General features: G+C 37.8%; 1 protein-coding gene across 4 annotated transcripts in view; it reads right to left on the bottom strand.

Moving 5' to 3' along the window:
- The window catches only part of hecw1a (HECT, C2 and WW domain containing E3 ubiquitin protein ligase 1a), a 98,766-nt gene that overhangs the window by 15,375 nt on the left and 60,017 nt on the right, over positions 1-23,374 (bottom strand). For all 4 annotated transcript variants that reach the window (XM_083543844.1, XM_083543845.1, XM_083543846.1 and 1 more), the window contains 12 exons: positions 21,807-21,949; positions 20,587-20,687; positions 19,102-20,496; positions 17,291-17,377; positions 12,312-12,462; positions 10,931-11,040; positions 10,005-10,126; positions 7,513-7,698; positions 7,014-7,148; positions 6,343-6,448; positions 2,912-3,008; positions 821-904 (listed from right to left, as the gene is read on the bottom strand). In XM_083543844.1, the coding sequence (XP_083399970.1) occupies positions 821-904; positions 2,912-3,008; positions 6,343-6,448; positions 7,014-7,148; positions 7,513-7,698; positions 10,005-10,126; positions 10,931-11,040; positions 12,312-12,462; positions 17,291-17,377; positions 19,102-20,496; positions 20,587-20,687; positions 21,807-21,949 (2,717 nt within the window). The remainder of the gene's footprint in view (positions 1-820; positions 905-2,911; positions 3,009-6,342; positions 6,449-7,013; positions 7,149-7,512; positions 7,699-10,004; positions 10,127-10,930; positions 11,041-12,311; positions 12,463-17,290; positions 17,378-19,101; positions 20,497-20,586; positions 20,688-21,806; positions 21,950-23,374) is intronic.

Consider the following 23,374-nt stretch of genomic DNA (forward strand, 5'->3'; position numbering starts at 1 on the left):
AAAATGGAGCATTTCCTCAGTTTAGACATTTGATATGTTTTCCATGTTCTATTATGAATAAAACATAGGTTTAAGAGATTTGTAAATCATTGCATTCTGTTTCATTTTTATGCATTTCATGCATTGTGGGTATTAGAGATGCTCTAGTTGACGTGACCTCACATAGTTCAGATGTGTTCAACGTGTTCTCATATTTTGTGAAGTGATTTAACCATTTGCTGCTTTATTTACCAGGGCTGAAAAACGCAAAAGCAGTATGTTTGTACTATGTAAAAAAAAAATTTAATGTATTTACAGTGCCTCTTTATGTCTGCGTCAGAACGCATCATAGAGTAGTCACTCTTCTCAACTTACAAACTGATGGCCTTAAGACCGTTTTTTCAGTCCCTATCTACGTCGTAAGTTGGGGTCTACCTTCATAATAGATACATAATAGACAATGGAAAATATCTCACTGACAAAAAAATAGCACAAATCTATAACAAGAATATGTTTGGAAAACTGTCTATACTCATTTAAGCATACAAAGTATTATAAAAACATATATTCACAAAAAACAATACAAGAATTCTTTCAATAGAAAACCAGATCGGAGTCATTAAATCACAGAAAGTACAGTTAATCTGAAAAACTTCAAAATGAAATTGTTCTAGGAAACCTAACAAATAAGGTGAACATGCAGTTAGGTATTGATATGACTGCAGAATAAAGGCTATGAATACACTGAATACTAACCCACATGTCAGATGACCAGTAAAGATTAAAATTAAGGCTTGACACTGAGGTCTTACTAAATTAAGCTTTACTTAGGCAAACCCACCTTAACAACATAACCAGGTCTGCATCACAAGACAGCCTCTCCAACCCCTGTGCCCCCTCAGTCCTAATGTAATGAATCTTCTCCCTGCAAGGAACAAAACAGGACACTCAGGATATTATTCAGGTCCAACTCTTTAATTTTCGGCTCCTTTTTATTGAAAGGCTTGAGGAATGTTAATTTTGTGTTTAAACACACAGGTAATGCATTTCATCTTGCTGAATGGAGCTGTAATAGGTGGCGTTCAGGAATGCTTTTAAGACAACAATCAGACGTCCACATTTAAAGATAGGAATCTGTCTCAGTGTGTAACTCTATACTGGGAGCCCCAACATAAACGTTGCACTTATCACATTTGAGGACAGCAGCCAGGACAGTCATCTGTCATCAACTGACAGTAAACACAGTAGCATGTACTATAATTTAACAGTGACCCAAAGTCACATGATTGTGACCCAAAGTCACATTATTCCAGTCCTGCCTTTTCTGGAAAGATTAATATCATGACCTGTGCTTTCTGTAATTTGTCCCTTCCTGATTTTATTTTCCTGCAGCTACGCCTGAGAAATGCTGACCGCTAAGATAAATGTATCCCTTTAATATTGCATTCCAAACAAAAGTATCTACCTAGTATAGCAAATTCAGAAAACAGGGTCTTCAATAAAAAAAAAAGAAAATAATCTGTCTAACTTTGACTTCCTGCTCCTGCTGAATGTCTTTTAATTGATGACACAATTTTAAGTGTAAAGCGAAAAATACATGGATTAATTTATTAATTCTCTAAATGGGCTTTGGTTGTAAGTGAAATGTAATGTATTATCAGATGAATGGTGTAGCAGAAAAAAGAAAACTATGACTCATATATTGTATTAAGAATTTGGATGTTTTTGGAAGCATATTCTGTATTTTGGGCAGGAATAGCTCACGTATTACACCTTAACGCTACTAAAGGTCATGAAAGGTCAAGAAATCCCAGCATCAACATGTTACCAATGATAGTATTGCAACAGGAGCAAGACTCTTAAACATAAACTTTCCAGTTGTATTTTGTCTCGATATTAAGTCCCTGTGGATAAAAGCATCAGGTAAATGTAAAGTTTTGGTGGCAGTCAGATGTTTTAAAATTTGGACTAATTCTAATTTAGGCCAGTTTTTTCCACACATACCTAAGCTATGGGTCTTAAACTAAGGCCCAGTATTACAAGTACTTTGTTTAGTAGTAAGTGACACTCTCAAACAGAAAGAGTCATAGAAGTCAACACCTATACACTGCCTTTATCCACCAATGCAGACCCAGACCATGGTCTGATCCTGAGAGTGGTGAACTACCCCATTCTTATTATACACACATAAACACAAAAAATACAAATAAAAAACAAAAACATAAAAATAATACAAATTTTTTTTGGTGATTTAGTCAAAATTGAGGGCACACTTAACAAGCATGGCTACCACAGCAGTTTGCAGCAACATGCCATCCCACCTCATTTGCACTTAGTAGGACCATCATTTGTTTATCATCAGGACAATGACCTAGCCTCCACAATCACTTGCTCTAAATTCATTTGAGATTGTTTAGGATGAGTTAAACCAGAAAGTGAAGGAAAGCAGCCAACAAGTGCTGAACTTGTCTTGAAACTCCTTCAAGATTGTTGGAAAACCCTTCCAGGTAACTACCTCATGAGGCTGACTGAGGGAATGTCAAAAGCTAAAGGTGGCTACTCTAAAAAATCCAGAATATAAAACATATTCTGGGTTATTTTCTCAGTTTTTGTTGACTACCAAATTCCATATTTGTTCTTTTATCATTTTAATCTCTTCAGTATTAATAAAGAATGTTGGAAAAACAACACTGAATAAGAAGGTGTGTCCAAAATCTGACTGGAAGTGTGTCACTGTTTCTTGCATTTACACTACAGTAGTTTTATATATTTGTAATTTGTCTTGTGTCTTTTTTTTTCTGATGTTCTTGTAGTTTATGTAATATGCTGTAGGGAGGATTCACCAATTTTCAATGTATAGTGTAAGAGACTGTTTCCTGTAGATATGACAGTAAAACACAATTCAATCTTAAATCCTAAAACTTCTCCTCACCTGAGTGTATGATTGCGGGCCAAACTAGGCTGCCTCTCCTGCAGTGACTCCAAGATATTTGGCTGGCGTAGAAAAGCCACAATCTTTTCATTATATGCTGCAATCAATAAAAATTGGGGGTTAATGTGCATGTAAGTAATTCTAACTAGGAAATTAAGAACAGTGCTTATATGTTAGTCACATACTGGCTATAATCACATGGATAGGCACAAAATTAGATTAGTACACAACCTGCCCAAGGCACCAATAGCTTCACCTGATTACAACAGAAAAGCATGACTTTTTTTAGCATGTTACATAAAACACCAAATACCCCATCTGTAATATTCACAGTTATACCAGCATAATTCAATTCAGTCAAATGTAATTTTATTTAAATAGCACTTTTATCAAGAAATATTGTCATAAGGCAGCTTCACAAAAATCTGGTTGTAGATTTAGATTATTAATGTGTAAGCCAGGAGGTGCAGTAGCAATGTAAGCCCTCAAGAGCCTCAAAAACCTAATTAAAGCATGGCCAAAGTTATGAAGAATGGTTTTAAAGAGGCTAATGTATGATTCTATTATGTTGCTAGATAATAACAAAGCAAATTGTCATGGGTTAAAGTTAAATAGGAACCAGACATCATCCATTTCACATTTAATGAATGTAATAATCTTAACAGTGGGGAGAATTTTTTTTTTTTTTATATCAACATATCACTGGAAATGCTAAATTTAATTCTAATTGGACATATGTTTAGCTCCTCCTCTTGTAACTGACAACAAGGATAAGATAAAGGTTATGCTACTACTTTTACTTGCAGTGTTTGACCAAGATAAATCATATGCAATTCCTATCATCAAAACTCCAACTGAGAGAGATATATCTTAGAAGAATGGTATTCAGTGCTCTAGTTCATTTCCAGAGACCTTTATGAACCAATAGCAAGGTACCATTATAGCTCTTCTGCTGGATCACAGTGGCCCAAAACTTCCAGTTCACCTTACATCCATTATTTTCTCAAATCAGCCCACACACTGTGTTACTTTCTTATTTTCTTTCCTCATATTTTCTCTAATTGAAATTCAGGTTATTTGTCCACATTAAGTTGTTATGTCCTAAAAGTTGTTTATCCAAATCTCTAAAATCATTTATCTCTGATTATACGTATGCGCTAAATTTGTGCATTAATCCACTGCACAAGGGATATTCAACTCTGAGGGTTGACAGATGGTAGCCTCCTGGAGGGCCATGACACTGCAGACCTTAGCATGTTCTCAAATTTAATACCTTATTCAACTCAGCTAATCGCTAAACCTCCATGCAGTTACTTTGGTGAATTAGAGCAAAGTAAACAGACATTCAGTAGGACCTCTGTGTGGCATTTTAGGTTTCCAAAATACGTTGTAGCCAGATTGGTAGGGTTAATATTCTGTATAAAAAAGCTTCTGTTCCCCTATCAATAGCTGCACAATAGGAATTGCTCTGTATTGCCGCAGGTGTCTACTTTTTCTCTCAAGCTGGAGTTTATGAGGCCTCCCAAAAGCCATTAAACATTTAGAGTTACAGCCCAGTTACAGCACTTTTCCCAGCAAGGGCTTCACTCTTCTCTCTAAAGGAAATCTTGAGGCAAGGCATTAGTAAATTTAGTTAAGCTATTTCCCCATGCACTGGCATCACCAGAAAGCATTTCAGTGAGTTAGCGCTGGATTCCATCATCCTGCTTGTGAGCTAAATGAGTTGCTTTGATAATGAAATGATTTGACAAGCAGAATATCAGCACATATTCACAATGCAGGTTCTATAAAGATGTTATTATTTTGGTTATTATACATATTTATGATTGAACCCAGCCATTAGGGTTGCACAAGCCAGTGCACTCTTAGTGCCAATCCCAAGCCCAGGTAAATGGGAAGGGTTGCATTAGGAAGGGCATCCAGCGTGAAAACATGTGCCACATCGAACATGCGGATCACGAATACGGATGATCCCCTGTGGCGACCCCTAACGGGAGAAGCCGAAAGAAAGTGTATACATATTTATGATTGTAAACCAATATCGGTGAAGCGAGATGTTTTGTTTCTTTGTATCTTTTAAGCATTCAGAACAGGAAGTGTACACATATGTATTAAATAAAATATACAGCACTGCGATTTATAACAAATTAAAAAGTGCTGAAAATATTATACAGCTTTATCTTTTGCATTGTTAGGGTAATGATTAGAGAACCATTGTACTATTCTAGAAATTACTTTTTTTCTCTGGACCTTTTGAGCACTCATTTATATTACCCTGTAACTCAATAAAGGTATACAGAAAGGGATACAAAATTGTGTGCTGATGAATTCTCCAATAAGCACGTTATTAATTTTCTAGAAGGTCTCTGACAGTAATACCTGCTACAATTCAAATCACAGGTTTATACCAATGCATTTATTTGAATAGTTTATATACTTTTTCAAGTAACAACTTACTCAAGTAAATTAGTAACTTAGTAACATAGTAATTTATACTATTATTTCTTAGATGCAGCAAGGACAGTTTTTTTATGTAGCATGTGCCATACTTTTCTCTCTTATTTAACTTCACTTGTTTATAGCCGGTATATTAAAGGTGATAACTAACTTGGTATTGTGGATGTTCCGTATTATATGTAACTGTAATCTGATAAAAATCGTTTTCTACTAAAAAATTATAAAGTGTAACTGAAGGCATATTGCTGTTGGTCTTCGTGGCAAAATAATAATGAGCGATCGGTCATTTAATCAAATAATCAACCATTTATATTTGTTCGTTTGCTTGCTAACTTTTCTATAAAAAATATTCCCTGTGGTGCCTTTTACCTACCCACGTTCAAGAGCAAAAAAAACAAAAAAAACAAACACAAAGCACTATAAGGTATACAGAGTAAAAAGACAAGGATAGAGTTCTATGAAAAAGAATATCATCAAATGTTTCTCACAGTGAAATACTGTTGAGAAATACCTGTATGTGGTTCTGTAAGAATTCAGATTTAACAATGTGAGGAAAAATAATGATGTAAAAAAAAAAGAGAAACTCAGAGCAAGGACTGTATTTGTACTTCATAGAGGATGCGGTAACTTAGAAAGATTTTTATCATCAAATAGTTTCTGATGCAAAAGGCAACATATTATTTACTATATCTTTTATTTGAATGACTAACATTGTCCGAATGTGACCAAAGGCAGATTTATAGTGAGATCAGTTTGTGGTTTTAAAGGAAAGAGTGTGTTTTGACAGCCATAGTACTTACATTCTTAGAGAAATGAGGTTTGCAGCAAAACTTTGTTTAATGTATGAGTTTGTGTGTGTGTGTGTGTGTGTGAGAGAGAGAGAGAGAAAGAGAGAGAGAGTATGTGTGTGTGAGAGAGAGAGAGAGAGAGAGAGAGAGAGAGAGAGAGAGAGAGAGAGAGAGAGAGACACTGACCTAAGGGCACTGAATCATTCTGGTGCTGGCTCCTTATGGCAGCTACAAGGCTGTTGCCAGGCCTGGGCAAGGGAGACGCAACCTGACTGCGGGACACATCAGATGCCTGTGACGAAGAATAAACACATGCATCCAGTTACTCACGCACACACACACACACACACACACACACACACACACACACACACACACACACACACACACACACACACACACACACACACACACCTACATAAATAAATGATACCACTTTTCCCCTCAGATTTCAAAATGAGAAATGTTTTTCTGTGTCATTTCTGACAGCCTTTTAACTTGTCAAAGCCTGTTTACATGGTGTTATGATTTATATATATAACTCAGCCTTTAGAGAAACACCAGTCCTGAAGCCTTCTAGTGAACTTTTTTACAAAACCCATTTATCAGATTCTCTACTAGTGACAGTTTCCACAACCACCACCTCCCTGTTTCCTCACTACTAATTTGGTTGGTACTCCCTCATCCAGTCTTCCCAGAATTTTTCCCACTGATCCTCAATCACTCGTCATCATGTTTAAGTAAAAACAAATAAACTATTTTATTGGTTGCCTCTTTTAGAGTCTGTGTGTGTGTGTGTGTGTGTGTGTGTGTGTGTGTGTGTGTGTGTGTGTGTGTGTGTGTGTGTGTAAATGTACCTCTCCAGCACTATAACTGCGTAGTCTCTGTAGGTGTTGCCTATGTGTGAGGTGATTAGGCAAACATCCGTTCTGTAAGGGGATTCTGGGATCGATGAAGGTGGTGGCTCGACTGTTGTGGTCCACAAAAAATGACTGTGGCAGAGAAAAAGAAAACACTCCACTTTACACCCTGAGTCATACTTTTGAGTCATTTAGTGAATTGTGTAACAGCAAATTCAAGAAAAATAATGCAAGTTAATAGCAAAGGATGCTCACAGCAAATATTAATATTTTAACTATATTTGAAAGCAGATTTCCTAAAGGATAAAAAGAAGCCACCCACAGCTACCAATACATGCATAAGTAATATGAAAGGATATTTTTCCATATGCAATCTAGATTCCATTATAATGTGTTATAACTTTGAAAGGATATATATCCATGTTGTATGATTATAGATGGGCATAGATTTAGAAATGGTAATGAAAGAAGGATCTATCTTTGTAGAAATGCTCACCTTGCCCTGTGGATCTACTTTGATCTCCCAGCCTCTCGGCAGCTCCAGCTGTGTGTCTGCAAACTTGTTAAGGAACGTGACAAGGTCACGGTTATGCTGGTAACGTTCAAAGTTACGAGCGTCTCGCCGGATTTTCAGAATCATGTGCTTTAGGCAGGTGCTGTTGGTGAACACCCGGTATGCCCCCTGAAAAAGAATCATATATATATACTGTATATACACACACACACCAACCACGCATAACATTATGACCACCTGCCTAATATTGTGTTGGTTCCTGTTTTGCTGCCAAAACCTTTTTGACCCATCAAACATTGACAGAATTAAACTTCTTCAAAAATTTGAGCTACAGGAGCTCGTCTGTTGGATCGGACCACACGGACCAGCCTTCGCTGCCCATGTGCATCAATGAGCTTTGGCTGCCCATGACCCTGTCACCAGTTCACCACGGTTCCTTTCTTGGATCACTTTTGATAGATACCGGCCACTGGAGACCGAGAACACCACACAAGAGCTGAAGTTTTGGAGATGCTCTGAACTAGTCATCTAGCCATCACAATTTGGTCTTTGTCAAACCCACTCAAGTCGTTACACTTGCCCATTTTTCCTGCACAAATCAAAATGTTTACTTACTGCATAATAAATTCCATTGACTAACAGGTGCCATGATGGAGAGATAATCGATTACAGTACAGTAACTGATACAGAAAAGGCAATTTTGCAAACAGATCACTGGCTCTCAAGTCCAAGTGCTAATATCCAACTTCAACTTTTTTTCCAACATCAAATATTATTATATAGTGGAAAAAAAAAATTGCACTCAAATCCAATTTGGATTTTTAGTTATAAATAAATGAGACTCATTCCAACTTAATTCAAGCAAGACTCAAATATAAGATATGAATATAAGTTAAGGGTCAAATGTATATTTTATTTATTGTGCACTAAAAGTAAATAGAGCTAATGCCCAATGTCTATATCCGCTGTTAACACAGGCGACCTAATCAATAGTAAAGCCGCTAAAAGATTATCAAACTACATCATCTTGCAATTGAACTGTCTAAAATGTCCCCTTTCAAAAATAGCCATTTAATTGTACTTCTCTTAAAAATGCTGCAATGGCACTGTTTTTGCTGTTAAAATGCCCTGCAGCTGATTAATTTGTATTTTGTTTTTCAAAACAATCAGCAATAGCACTAATAATGGCTACAAGAAAAATGGTTAGATGGCACTAAGCAGTTCGAATGGGACTGATTTCCTTTTAGTTCATACTGTAGATTCCCACAGTGTATAAATTAAAACTGTGTAAAAATAAATATACATTACTAAACTCCCTTTTCTGTGCACAACACCACCAACAGGTTTGAGCTCTATTTTGGACAATTTAGCTTGAAACCTGATTTGCTTTCACAGTCATGATAAACCATCTTCAGTGCAAATGAAATACAATACAATGTGTCACGATACTAAAATCAGTCAATACTACTAATCAGTCATTCAGTATGCCTCTTCAAACCATCATTATGACACCACAGCAATAGAAATGATCAATATTATACAGAAACACAGTATAACAGTGCGCTGCATCATCGACAGGTATCTCATGCAGCGAGAATAAATGCCATTACTAAAGAAAGATACCCAAATAACGCAACTCAACAAGTCTCCTTTCACTTCCTGCATGCATCACCTCTAGCAGGAGCATCAATATTAACCTCATAAAATGACCCCAGTGCATTTATTCTGTTCATTACGGTTTCCCTGTTAAATGTAAACAAATTGTGTGCTTTTGTGCAAATTTTACAGGAAAGAAAACGCAAAAGTAGTTCATGAAAAAGCTTATAAACTGTTTTGAACTGTTTTGACTGAGCTTTCCTTACAATGTCCAGCTTTTATTAAATATCATTAAATCAATTTCTTCTCCTTTGTCAGCCAAAACAACAACTATTAAATCCATAGGAATTAATTTGAGATTGTGCAGTTTGCTATAGATGAAGTTTGCTACCTCTGACTAGTGTGCTCTTAGAACAACTAATCAAAAGGCATGAAAATGGCAACATTATTGTACATTATTGTACACCCCAGTGCCCCCTTTTAGAAATCTCATTGGTTAAAGCAACAGCTTCGAGCAACTTGTACTGTATGCTATAGGCACCCACAGTGTTGAATCTAAAGGCCTCACAGCATAGCATTTGTTACTTTGATCGTAAGAGCTGACTAATGGCAATGAAAGCCAAGATCGAACTTTATCATGTTATCCATTTGAAGAAAACACTGTTTGATGGAGCTGAAACACTTCAAACCATCAGAAAACATCACAACAGCTCAAGTATGTACTGTAATATGTCATGCCTACAGTGAGACCCTTTGATATTACCTATTAGTTTTTTCAAACCTAAGCTATTTATAAGTATATTAATGAAAACAAACAGCATTTTTTTTTTTTTTTTTACCACCACACCATATAACAAATCCCCCTCTTTGTTCCTTACATAATTGGAGTGGAGGACAGTGAAGAATTCTGGATTAGTTACAAACTTGACTGCTGGACTTTGCAGGAGCAGAGTGATCTTCTGATTTCTAATTGGGGAGGATGAGCCTTCTCTCCTGGAATCTAAAAAGAAAGAAACAGGAAAACATAGTCACAAAAACAATCACAGCTTATTTCTATTGGGGCACACAGTGATGATTACAGTCACATGTCCAAGCTGACTTGTACATATTGACTAGAGGAAACAGAACAAGCTATTCATCTTGACTGAAGTGTAGAAAATGTCAACAAAGCCCTAAAAAACTTTATATAATAAAGGTTTATGTCAGGAGAATGGCCTATTCTTAATTTTTGCAAAAAAACAACATTATAAATTTGCTTTCACTTTTAATAAAATTAGCATTTATAGGAACACCCTTACACCTGCATATTTATGCAGTAATTATATCAGCCAGTCATGTGGCAGCGCACAATGCAAAACATGGAGAGTGAAGCCAAGAGCTTCAGTTAATATTCATGTCAAACATCAAAATGGTGAAAAAGTGGTTATTTTGGTGTCGTTAACCAAGTCATGTTTGTATGTTCCAGATGGTTTAGTCTGAATATTTTAAAAGTGTCTGATCTTTTGAGAGTCTAGAAGTCTAGAGTTTATAAAAAAAAAGGTAGTTCACCAGTTTGTGAATAAAAGAGGCCAGATTGGTTTGCTAGGAAAGATGTAGTATCATACTGTAGAATCACATATTACAACCATTGCAAGCAGAAAAGCACACCGGTTTCACTTTGTTTACAAATTTTAACATCTATTGTGTCTCAACTCCCCAATCCCCCAACACCAACATCCACTAATATCTATCCAGAGTATCAGATGGTTAGCAAACAAAATAGCCTCTGGCTGGTGTAAATATATTTTATGAGAAGCTGCAGTACCAGCAGGCTGAGACGGGAGATCAGTCTCATTCTCTGGGCTGCTGCTGCTCTCCAACCTTTGGCCACTAATCTCATCCTCAGTAGCCATGGTCCTCTGGATGTTCTGATACCTGAGCAGCAAAGGCAAAAACAAATAAGCTGATATAGGAATACTGAATATAGATAATGGATAAATATATATGGGATATATAGATAAGATAATTTCCTGCAGCTCCAATAATTATTTATTTATATTGTATAACATCTAAAAGAATACATTCAGTTAAGCTGAAGTAGACATAATATGGACCTGAGCAAGTCGATGGGGTTCCATAAGTTATTGGGTTCTGATTATTGAGCAGCAACTAAATAACAGCTAATGGTATTATGACCTTCTCATGACCTTCAACATGACTAACTTAGACTCCTCACACACTCTTCATTATTAAGGAACAAAAGAAAAACAGAATCTAGATGAACACACTGCAATAAATACATAAACTCTGCCCCTACAACTCTGTACTCTAGATGGCAGCATAGCATGCTAAGCTTCCTTAAAACCTGTTGGTGTTTGGTTTGCTAATCATGCTCATTTGCTAATCCTGCAGAAGACAATTGCAGGGCACATTTGTTTTGGTAGACACACACACACACACACACACACACACACACACACACACACACACACACACACAAAATTAGTGAGGTTTTGTAACAAACATTGTAATTGCATAAACAAACCTATTGACTGTTTTTAATTTTTGCAGCTACGATAACAGGTATGATGGAATAATACAGAAGTCACCATATGTCTTTCTGCTGTCTATATTGAATCTAAAAGAAATTATTCATCATTATAGTTATACAAACACATGCAGCTAAATTTGAGCCTTTGTATATTGGTAAAATACTGTACTAGAGAGAATAGAAATAGTGTAACATGTTGTTAATGAGCTGAGCTCATTAGACTAAAAAAAAAATGGTTTAATCAATTGGTTTAATCTTCTAAAGCAGGACTCTTTATTGTCATCTACATAATGGCGGTGCGGCTGAATTCCACAGGGGAAAAAAAAGGAACCACACGCCATTTCACTTGTTTAATTGACCGATTGTGGTCTTCAAATGACCTTGAGGTGTGTGTGAGATAGACTTCATACAGATGATGAAAGATTTCCATTCAGAAATTTCTGTTAATCAGGAACCTTTTATACCTTCCAGCTTGGTGGTTATTTGCATTGGAAGGTCATAAGTTCAAATCCCAGAACCACCAAGTTTCCACTTTCAAATAACACTCAAATGCTCCCTTGTATAAATAAGATTTCTATTGTGAGTCACTCTGGATAGGGGTTTCTGCCAAATGTCATAAATGTAATGTAAACTTTCTCTCTCGCTTTTAAAATACCTCCTGTTAAGTTGCTCCATGTGCTGGATGGAGTTGGAGCGGTGCATGCTAGGACATTTTGTCCCTTGGCTGGGTCTTTGCCATGTGGTGGTGCGATTCACATGGTCAACATAAAAGACACGACCATGACTGTCTATCCTGGCTTCCCAGTCTAAGCACACAGAGGGAGAAAGGCAGAACATAGTTGTGAAATAGCATACAGTACAAAAGCTGAGATGAGATGAATCTTATATCTAAGCATTACACTAACAATAATCTCAGTGTGGTCCAATCCAACAAACGAGCTTCTGAAGCTCAATTAGCTGAAGACGTTAATGCTGTTATTGCTTGATGGGTCAGAATTGTTTTAGCAGGGGGCCATAAAGTTATGCCTGATCAGAGTATATATATGTACATGCCTTCTTTATTAAATATTTTTTTGCATTTGCATCTGCTTCCTGTTTATTACATGACACATACATCAAATGCAATATCTTCTTACTCATATACTAGGAGACTAGAATATCTCTTTATTTCAACTTCACAGTCTATGAATAAAATAAAATATTACATTTTAGCAGACAGTAATAATGATTCCTGCTCTTTGTGCTGCTTTCTAAATAGTAAATGTGCTCAGGTGTTGTTTAAGTAAAATGTAGTTAATATTTAGGCATCCAATTAATAATTGACTTATTCAGGTGTGTCCAAGGTTTTGTTTCATTAAACTTGAATTAATGAAATTCCATAAAGGTCATAGTGGCCATTTTTAAATAACAAGATAATAACTCCAAATAAGGACATAATATCCTGAAGTGATGAGCTTCTACATTAGGAAAAAAAAAAAAGATGTTCAGTTAAAATAACAGCTAACTATATTAAAATAATGAGCTAACAATAAGATCAAGATAATTACATGATATTTTAAAATGAAGTGTAATTAAGTCAATAATGAAATTTTAATTCAAATAAGGATATCGAATTTAACATATTGTAATAATGTGTGGTTTCAAGGCTTCCATCATAGTTACAACTCACACACACGCCCTCAAACACATTCAGTCAAGGAGATCACACACAAAGGCAGCAGTACAATCTTTGGATAGCACCCACACACACACACACACACACACACACACACACACACACACACACACACACACACACACACACACACACACACACACACACACACAAATAAAAAAACACACACATGCACACATTCTGACTAGAGGACGGCTGTAAATAAAACGATGAGCATATTCAGTGGCACGCCCCAGCCCAGAGGAGAGAGTGTTCGAGCTATGATTTATCTCCTGAGCCAGGCAAACACTCTGTCACACTGTCAGCTAGTTATGAGTGTGTTTGAACAGCACGACTCGGGAGACTGCGACTCTCGCTGTACACAAATCAGCTCTCCCAAACCCGCTATACACACAAAACATGCATGCATTAACGGCAATATGTGATCTGGGCTCATCAGTGTGTACATGTAATACAGGGGAGATACATTTAGGAAACATCTGCAGTCATGTGCTCATAAATCAACCATACATAACAAATTGGGGAATATCACACAGCCAGTGCAGTTTAATAACCAACATAACATGGCTGTTGGATTAGCTGCTGATCATAGTCTGGACCAGAAACCAGGCAATATATCTTTAATTGTTAAGTCTTTAGGCAGCTGTGGGTTGTGGGTAAGCATGTGGTGGAACTGCAAACTGTAACTATGAACAGACCACAAATATCATATTGTTCTGGGAAGTGTCTTACAAGCTTGAACTTTTTCAGCTCTTTCAGACACCTGCTGTTCGTTGCTGCTCTACTGCACTCTTTTCTTCCATATTAATCATCTCTCGCTTTGTCTCCTACCCCCTATCTATCTCCTTCCTCTCTGACTTTAATCTTAAGCGCAGGAGGAGCCGAATGTTTCAGGGCACATGGGGAGGTCTGAGCCATATGTTTGAATTTAGCCCAGCGATGCATTGCCAACAAATATTTTAAAAAAGGCGCAGAGAGCCTAGGAAAAAGAAAAACATTATAGTGCTGAACACTGCAGTCACGTGTTGTGTCGAGAAAGCAGTTCAGCATATGGGCTGAAAGCTAAGGGATTACTTAGCTGGTGCAGTGAGGAGATGACAAAGCAAAGAGGAGAGGAATTACGACTCCACGTAATCGTCTAGTGCAGGATGGCAACTTTAAACCACTTGAATTTGATCTCGATCCTACAATGATTTTTAAGTGAGTTAACTAAAGAAGTCCTCTTCTATAATAGTGTTTTACTATACATAAGTAAAATTATATACTCTGATCATATGCAAGAAATAAAACCCGAAGCATTTGGGTGATATCCATCACACCATAATCACAACAGCATATTCTGAGGTGTTATATTCACTGTGTCAACAATGGCAAATTTCTATTTGTTAAATAATAATCTATACATTGAAGCATTTATAGTTCAATAATATCATTGAACATTCACAAAGCAAATTAGTTCTCATTATATCAGTTATAAGGTGGTATCAAAAAGCTTTGAGATTATGTCTGTTTACAAGAAAGTACTATATTTATCTACAAAAGAACCTTCAAAATAGTCCCCTTACACAGCAATACAGTGCTCCCAGTCTTCCTGCCATATTTCTGGAATGTATCCTGGAAGTCTTCATTTGAAAGTCTTCATTCCTCGCACTGGATCTCCACAATGGTGTCAAAATGGCGACCTTTGAGCTGAATCTTTATCTTCAAGAAAAGGGTGAAGACCACAGAAGCCAAATCTGGCTAATGGTAGTTCTCTGACAATCATCATGCCCAATTTGCCAAATAGTTTTGACATTTTCGGATGTTAAGCTTGTTGAAGGTCTTCCAGATCTCTAGGCATCTTCCAGTGTTTTTCCGCTCTTGAAGCGTGCGTGCCACTCAAAAAAACTCGAACAACTCGTTGCAGCATCGCTGTATGTCAAACGTATGTCATGTCAAACGTCTCTGTGGCAGATTTGCCCAGTTTCACACAGAATTTCATGTTTTCTCTTTGTTCTAACTTGCTCTCCATGATGAACTTGCAGATGTAGTAATGCACATGATCAGAATAGCACCAGTTGGTCTTCAAACTTTTTGATACCACCTCATATAAACAGTAATTTCCTAACCTGACTCTCTTAAAAATCTCATAATTAATAAGTAAAACCACAGCTTGTTGTGTTACAGAGAAAAAACCTTCTAGCCATACTGCCAGTTACAAAGCATTGGACTTGGAGACCTGCTTAAACATTTCCCCATTGTCAATTATATATTTTTCTTTGTTTAATAATGTGTTAAATAACATATAGTGCCTGCCATAAATATACCTCTAAGTTCTATGAGAACTATTCTTAAAAAGTAACTGGTTAACTGGTTGATCAACTGCTCCCTTGTATTTGATCTCAACTGTAAATGATGTTGTTATAGAAAATTATCCACAATTTTTGACCAAACAGATTTGAGAATTCAGTGGTGATAGTGTTAGTGTTGATTTTGTTACGTCCATTATCAAGATATTTACAGTTTAATCGGGATAGATGCCAGGGAAGCACTAGATGTACTTAATGTGGCTGCCATAATGTCCTCTTGAAGTACCCCCTGAGGAGAGTTGTTTTCGAGGCAGACTATTTTGATCATATTGGATGTGTTCCGTTTTTAAAAGGAAAATCCAAAGCTCAGCAGTGTACCCAGCAGCTTTGTTTTATTACTGTCGTCCAATCTGCTAAAACACAGACGTGAGATCTGCAGAAACAAGAGCATTTCAGAGAGGAACAGTTCACTCAGTTTAGAGCGGCAGGGATTGACTTACTTCAAATACACCACGGGCACTTCACATGGAGAGGGGCATTTTACAGAAAGAGGATGCTATTGAATATCAATAGTCCAAGGTATAAAAGGAATATGACTCATGAATTCTCCAGAGGAAGCGAAACCTGCCGTTTAATATTTCCTATGCTGATCCTGGCAGAGTGCCAATTGCACTTTGCATGGAGCCATATTGCTGAATGATACAACGTTCAAAAGTGTGATGCATTGCCCTGCAAGCTAATGCAAACTGCGTTCATTTTCTCTCTGCTCAAAAAAACCCTTCTGGCAGCAGGACTGCTTGGCAGAATTTCTAATATCCATGCTAAACTATATGTTTGAAGAAAGTCTCTTTTATGGCTTGTACTTCTGGAGCCTTGAAGGTCCTTGAAAAATCCTGTGGCATTATAGTGATGTATATAGCACATCCCAGAAAAGGCCATGTCCATAATGATTCAAGTCTATAGAGGACTCTAATGCAATAAGGATTCTTATCTAATTATACACCTTACTCTTTCTGTGTATGCCATGTTTTTGCACTTCCCTGAATGAACCCAATATTAAAAGAGATTAAAGTTTACATATTGTATTATTTATATAAAGTTTTTATAAAATTTATAACAAGATGGATAAGTATTAAAAAAACGCATGTGACTATGGGGTTTAATGAAAAGCATGTGCTTAAATAGGCTTTAATGGAAAGGGTTTAAAAGAAAAATGCTGAAAATGTCAAATTCTGGGCTGCGTTCAAAATTCACAACTTTTGATTTAACTATAACATTTCTTAAAATGGTAGATTCCATGAAAAATCTAAGGTGTTTATCTGAAAAAATTGTTGATACTTTTATTGTCCTTATTCATGACATATGTATGTGCTAGCATGCTAAATCATCATCCCAGTTCGTAACTAACTTTGAAGTTCAACCTTTACAGTTCCAGTTGCCTAGCAACAGTTTCCCAAAGAATCAAACCACTTGAACGGTGTGCCGGTTGAATGTTTACCTTATCATCACCCTGAGAGCACAAATTCATAAGATCTATCTAGACAGACAGACAGACACACACACACACACACACACACACACACACACACACACACACACACACACACACACACACATCGCTTCAGATGTAAATGAAGGAGAAAGGGTAAGGAGTGGCAAAGATTAGCTTACTTGGTGGTAATGATTCATCAACACTGGGGTAATGGTTAGAGACGGCCCGCATAGCAGGAAGCTGACTGATTGGATGGTGACTAGCCCCTACAAAGGTGATGAAAATGAAAAGTGGAGATTCACTATTCATGGACAATCATGGAAAAAATAAATAAATGGAAAAACATGATGAAAGTCCTGGCATGATGAGAAACATGATGAAAAACTTCCACGGGAACCCTGTCTTGTTTAGACAGTTCTGAGGGGTACAATTATGAATACATTCTTTCTGTGTTTTTCTCAGAAATTGTAATTATTTCAGGAAGAGATTTATGATAGCCAAAACAGAAGAAACCTTCCCAGCAAGAATGCATGTATTCAACAGCAGCTTTATGGGAAGGATTTATCCGTTTCAAAGCCAAACAATTCTGGTTACTGTTTTGCAAACAGGAATTATTATTTAGTATTAAATTAATCTCAGCTACTTAGGAATAAAATTTGGCTTTCTTGCCACTGTGATGCTGACGTAAACTGCTCAAAATAGAAAGAACTCAAAGAGAAAGAGAAAAAACAGGATTGAATTATGGGGTGAATTCAATTATATGGTGACATTTCTCCCACCTAGAGAGCATGGCCAATTTCCCCCTTGTTACCCAGTCTTTCTGTCTGTCTGTCTGTCTGTCTGTCTGTCTGTCTGTCTGTCTGTCTGTCTGTCTGTCTGTCTGTCTGTCTGTCTGTCTGTCTGTCTGTCTGTCTGTCACATTGATCACAAAACAACATTTGTCCTATGGCCATGCCAATACTTAGAGGAAGTGCTATAAGCAACTGCTTGGTAATGCAAAAAGATGAGAATTTTAGTGCCATTAAATGGAAATTGACTGCCATGCCTTCCTTCCTACACAATTAATTTGGTGTTGCTGTTGTTACTTAAACAAAATCCTTCACCATCAACACTGACCCACTCTGCTGTTGCTTAGTGCGTGTGCCTGATGTGAGGCCCAAACCCATGTACTTTCCATTAGTGAATGAGGTAGAGGGGAGCGTCTACATTGTGCATAGCAACTGACCACTCATAACTGAATACCCTCAAAACGCCTTTGCAGATAATCCAGGAAATGGTTAGTTAGTTTCTAGATTGTATTTTAATAAATATTTGAATGGTCTAAAGACAGTATAGATGAACATTTCCTGTAAAAATCAGCCAACTTGGCATCACAGTACCCCACTGCATCACTGTCTCCAATATGCAACCAGAGTGTAAGTTATCACAGTACATAAATCCAACCAGACATGTTGGCAAACTTATGAGACTCAAACAGCATTTGTGAATGAGTCATAAAGAAGACAGCCAATATGCTATCTACCAACCACTGTGCTTGTGAGCAAAGCACTTAACCCCCAAATGGTCTAGGAGCATAGAAGGATGATTGAGCCTGGCTGCTAACAATTCCCCTGCCTGGGAGAAAAGATCATTATAAAAAACATGTAGATTCCAATATATTTAGAACAAACTAGTAGGGAGAAGAGAAAACTTTAAAAATTTTGCTTTCAAGCCTTTGCTTTTATCTCCTGTTGGTTTAAGATTGGTGTTATATTGGAAAGCTAATAGGAAATAAGCCTTATTGTCTTATTATTGCACTGGTGTGAAAACCTACAGACTGCAGACATGTCAATTGGTGAAGTAACAAAAATTTTTATGCCACAAAGGAGATAAAAGGGTAAATTTCAGCTTAAGGGTCAATGATTAATATCATGGCAGTTCGTCAAATTTCTTTAATAACTGTATGAACTGTGCACATTTTTTTTATGTAAAAGGTACAGCTCTTCCTCACCTGCTGACCCAACACTGGGTCCAGCTACTGGAGACTGAGATTGACCTCCCTCATTTTGCTCCTCCATCCACTGGGTGGATCCTAACTCTCTTGCCTCTGGACTCTGTCCTGAGTCTGTTACTGACTCAAATGCACTATTCTCATCCTCTTCCTCCTGCGAGGAGAATACAGTGCTCTCTGAAAGACGTGTGCTGTCCACAGATGACAGGCGTGTGTGGCTGCACAGGCGGTTTCGTCCCTCCTGACCTGAGTTGCTGTAACAAGACGTACTGTAGCAGGATGTGCTGTAACATGAGGTGCTGTAGCACGAGTTGTCACACAGTTCACACTCACTCTCCCTGTGAACACGATAGCCTCCTCCAACGCTTTCAGTTTCCCCGTCCTCACTCTCTAGACGTGAGTGAGTTCCACCCTCTAAAAGCTGGTTGAGCTCAGACAGGCGTTCGATAGAGAGGCTCGGAGTCAGAATCCTGCAACAGCAAGGCCCTATACACTCTGGGACTATTGATGGAGACCGAGCCTCGCTTGATCCATCTTCGTTTTCATCAGCCACCTCCTTTTCACTCTCTTCAGGTTTTAGGCTGACACCCTCAGAAGAATCTAGACCAACCGTCTCCTCATCATCTTGGCTGCAGGAGCCATGCTGAGCAGATGGAAGGCTGTGCAGGAGGTGGTGTATACGGATATAGTGTGATCGCGGTGTTTCAGGTTCTGTGCAAGATGAAGCAATGACTGTCTCAAGTTCAGAGACAGGAAGCGAGCAGGGACGGCGCTTCATTGCCTTTCGCTTTATCATACAAGTTGTCCTTGGAGAACCTGGGTCTGCACTCTCACCCTCTCCCTCCTCTCTTAGGTCTGTCTGGTCGGAGCCTGTTGCTCCTTCCACTTCTGTGGTATCTTCAACCTCTGTACTTACCCTAATGGCTTCTTCATTTACTCCATTATCCCTTGTCCCAATTTTGTCTGCAGATTCATCTCCATGAGCTTCTACAAAATTCTCTGTAACTTCAGTATCCCCATCATGATGCATCTCTCTCAGCTCTGCAAGTGGTTCCTCAGGGTTGTTGTCCTGATGTTTAGTGAGCTGAAGTGTGCATGGCAAATCCTCCAGTGGTTTGTTTTCTTCATCATCTGGTGCCTCCTCTACATTTTCAACCTCCTCTGTTTCCTCTATGCTAGACACATTATGAACAGGAGAACTAGGTTTAGTAGAAAAAGATAGAGCTAACGGATTCTCTGCCTCAACATCCAGACAGATATTCTCATTGAGCTCGTTTAGATCATCATCTTTAGCATCCAAGTCAGCAGTTGGTGTTGGGTCGATATTTAACTCCTCCACTTCCTGTTGGTCAGGGATCACAGCAGCATCTGCATTAACAGACACCTCCTCATCATCTGCAATCAAGATCAGGACACTAAAAGTGAGAAACCAATAAATATCAGTATTTATTCATAGTTAACAGCATTGTATATATATATATAGACCTGGATGAATAGAAGATGTTATCTCAAAGCGAAACTGCAGCTGTCCACTGACATGATCCGTTGGCAGCCTGCGGCCTAGAGCATAGCTAATCACACGGTCTCTGTTGAAAAACACACACACAGTTATTACTATTCTTGACATATTGGGCACTGGGAAAAGTAAATTCTATAAGCATATAAGAAAAAATATGGCATTAACACAAGAATAATTGATTTAGTAAATACAGTGGAACCCGGTTATCTCACCCTCGGTTACCTCGACAACCCTATTAAGTCGACGTTTTTGAAGTGGAACCGCCAAATTCTCGCTTTTTCTAAGCATTTTTTATCGGTTATGTCGACTTTTTTTATGTCGCCGAACCCTGATATCTCGAGCACAAGGGGGGAAAAATTTGCCATTTAACGTCCGTTATCTCGGTGCAGCCGCAGAAGAACTCACGGAAGTGGCTGAAAAATCAAGCCTTACAGCTGCTACAGGTGTTGTATTGTATACTGGTGAATCTCTGCTGTTAGTTAGTGCTAGTGTTAGTAGTGTTAGTAGGGGCGCGGCACGGCTTTGGGAAGAAAAAAGCAGCCGTTGAGAGAGTGCCGGTGGGAAGACATGTACCGGGAAACGCATGAGCGATAACAACGACCGCCGTGAACCAACATATACCAACAATAACGGACAGTGAGAGTGTGGAAGTTTAAATAGGAGCTGGTGATGATGATAAACGAGCACTATATGTGCGCGGTTAAAGCCGGGAGCTTCAGAGAAAGCGGCCGAGAAAGCACCTGACACGCTGAAGGGGGCCGAAGGGGGCGTGGCAGGTGCATTCATAACAGATAAACATGTACTGTATGTATTTTTATAGCATGCCTTCATCAAACAAATCGCGGCAACGCTGTTATGTAAAATAAAAAAAACCTTCAAAAACACGTGCATGCACATTCTCATTTATTAACGCACATCATGTACATAAAGACATTTCAAGCACGTTAATATATTGCCGCCATTTTGATTTTCGTTTATCTCGATCATCGGTTACCTCGATGCTTTTTGGCACCCCCCTAGGACATCGACATAACAGGGTTCCACTGTATATGGCTTACAAAATATGAATATACATATATTAATTGACATTGATATTAAAAATTAAAACATGAAAATACACTATTGAAAAAATTACATCAAGGTAAGAACTGTATGGTGATCATGTTATTTAGTGTATGACACCTACCCAATTGCATGCTTTTCCAGCAGCCGTTGAACAGGCACAGACAGCTTGCCCAAAAAACGTTTAATGATGGGTCTACTCTTGGCAAATTTGTCTTTGACCTCAATCTCCAAAACATCCGTTGGTAAAGAGACAAAGTTAAATCTCTGTGGAAATATAGCAAAGCAAAATGGTATTGTACTTTTAAAGAATATGCTATATAAAGACCATGTAATTTCCATTCTTTTCAATTTCATACATCCTCTAGTTTTATAAACTGACCATCCAGCATTTCTAAGTTGTCCTGCTTCTTCACGGTGGCTGCATGACCAATAATTGTAATGAGAACTACTGAGTAGCTTTTACTACATAGTACATCATCCAAGGCAGGATGCCAACATTTTAAACCACAAAGAGCTGCTGTGGATGTTGGTTTTAATCCCAATCAAGCACAAGGCATTTGCCTTCATTTGACTAGCGTGTGGCTCTTGGTTTTGGTTGCAAAGAAAACCTGCACCCATATAAAGTTAAAACAGATTCCACCTTCACGTGATTTAGAACCTTTGCTGATACACTATATGGCCAAAATTATGTGGACACCTGAGAATTAAATATCTAATTTAAAAACCACTGGACATTAACATTGAACTTTTTGAAGTATGTACTGTATTAAACACTGTCATGGGAAAAATAGATTTTAACTGTGGGGGTTTGTCCATTCAGCACAAGAGTGTGAGAGTGTGTGAGAGTGTGCAAGGATTGCTGGATGTTGCATAAAGTGCAGCCACCATTCCAATTCATTCTGACAGTTTTAGTAGGGTTGAAGTCAGAGCTCTTTTCAAAGGAATAAAGTTTTTCCAATCTGGCCTGGTAAGGTTGAGAAGAACCACATGTGGGTATAATGGTCCATTACACAAGTAAATATTTAGTGTAATAAGTGGCTACAACTAAACACAGCATTTTAGTACAGTATGTGGATGCTACAGTGAAGACATTTTGATCACCAGTTGAGTTTTTCATGGTATCTTGTTCCTGAACAGTTCTGCAGTTTAATAAAATAAATATACATGCATATATTGTTCAAAAGTAACCCAATAAAGACATCTATAATAGTAAAAGATTTTAATTACATGTCAAAACTGATTTACAGCAAATGTAACAGCAGCAAAGGCTTCCTAAACAATATGGAAGAATGGTAATCACTGAACCACAGTTTATCCACATCCAGGAAACAGAAGGTGCAAGCTATTTGGTGGTACCTTGAATAGTGAAGACTAAAGCATCGGCCAGAGATTTTTTTTTAACAAAGCCCTAGAGTTATGGAAAAGCCTTAGAATTAGTATTTGGGACTAAGACCCACAGTCTCAATGTTTAAGTTTATGTTGGAAACATATTTGTTTACTTTGCCAGGCTTGCTGGAGTATCTACTGTATATGCACTCGGATCATATTACATGGGGCCCTAAACTATAATGTAGCAATAGGCATACCTAATAAGACATGTTTCTCTCTTCCATGTTTCTCTTCATGTTTTCCTTGCCACTGTTTTGGAACTTGAAGGGGCACCACATATAAGAAGGAAGGAAAGAAATG

This window comes from Silurus aristotelis, assembly GCF_946808225.1.
Source record: "Silurus aristotelis genome assembly, chromosome: 1".
NCBI classification, from domain to species: domain Eukaryota; kingdom Metazoa; phylum Chordata; class Actinopteri; order Siluriformes; family Siluridae; genus Silurus; species Silurus aristotelis.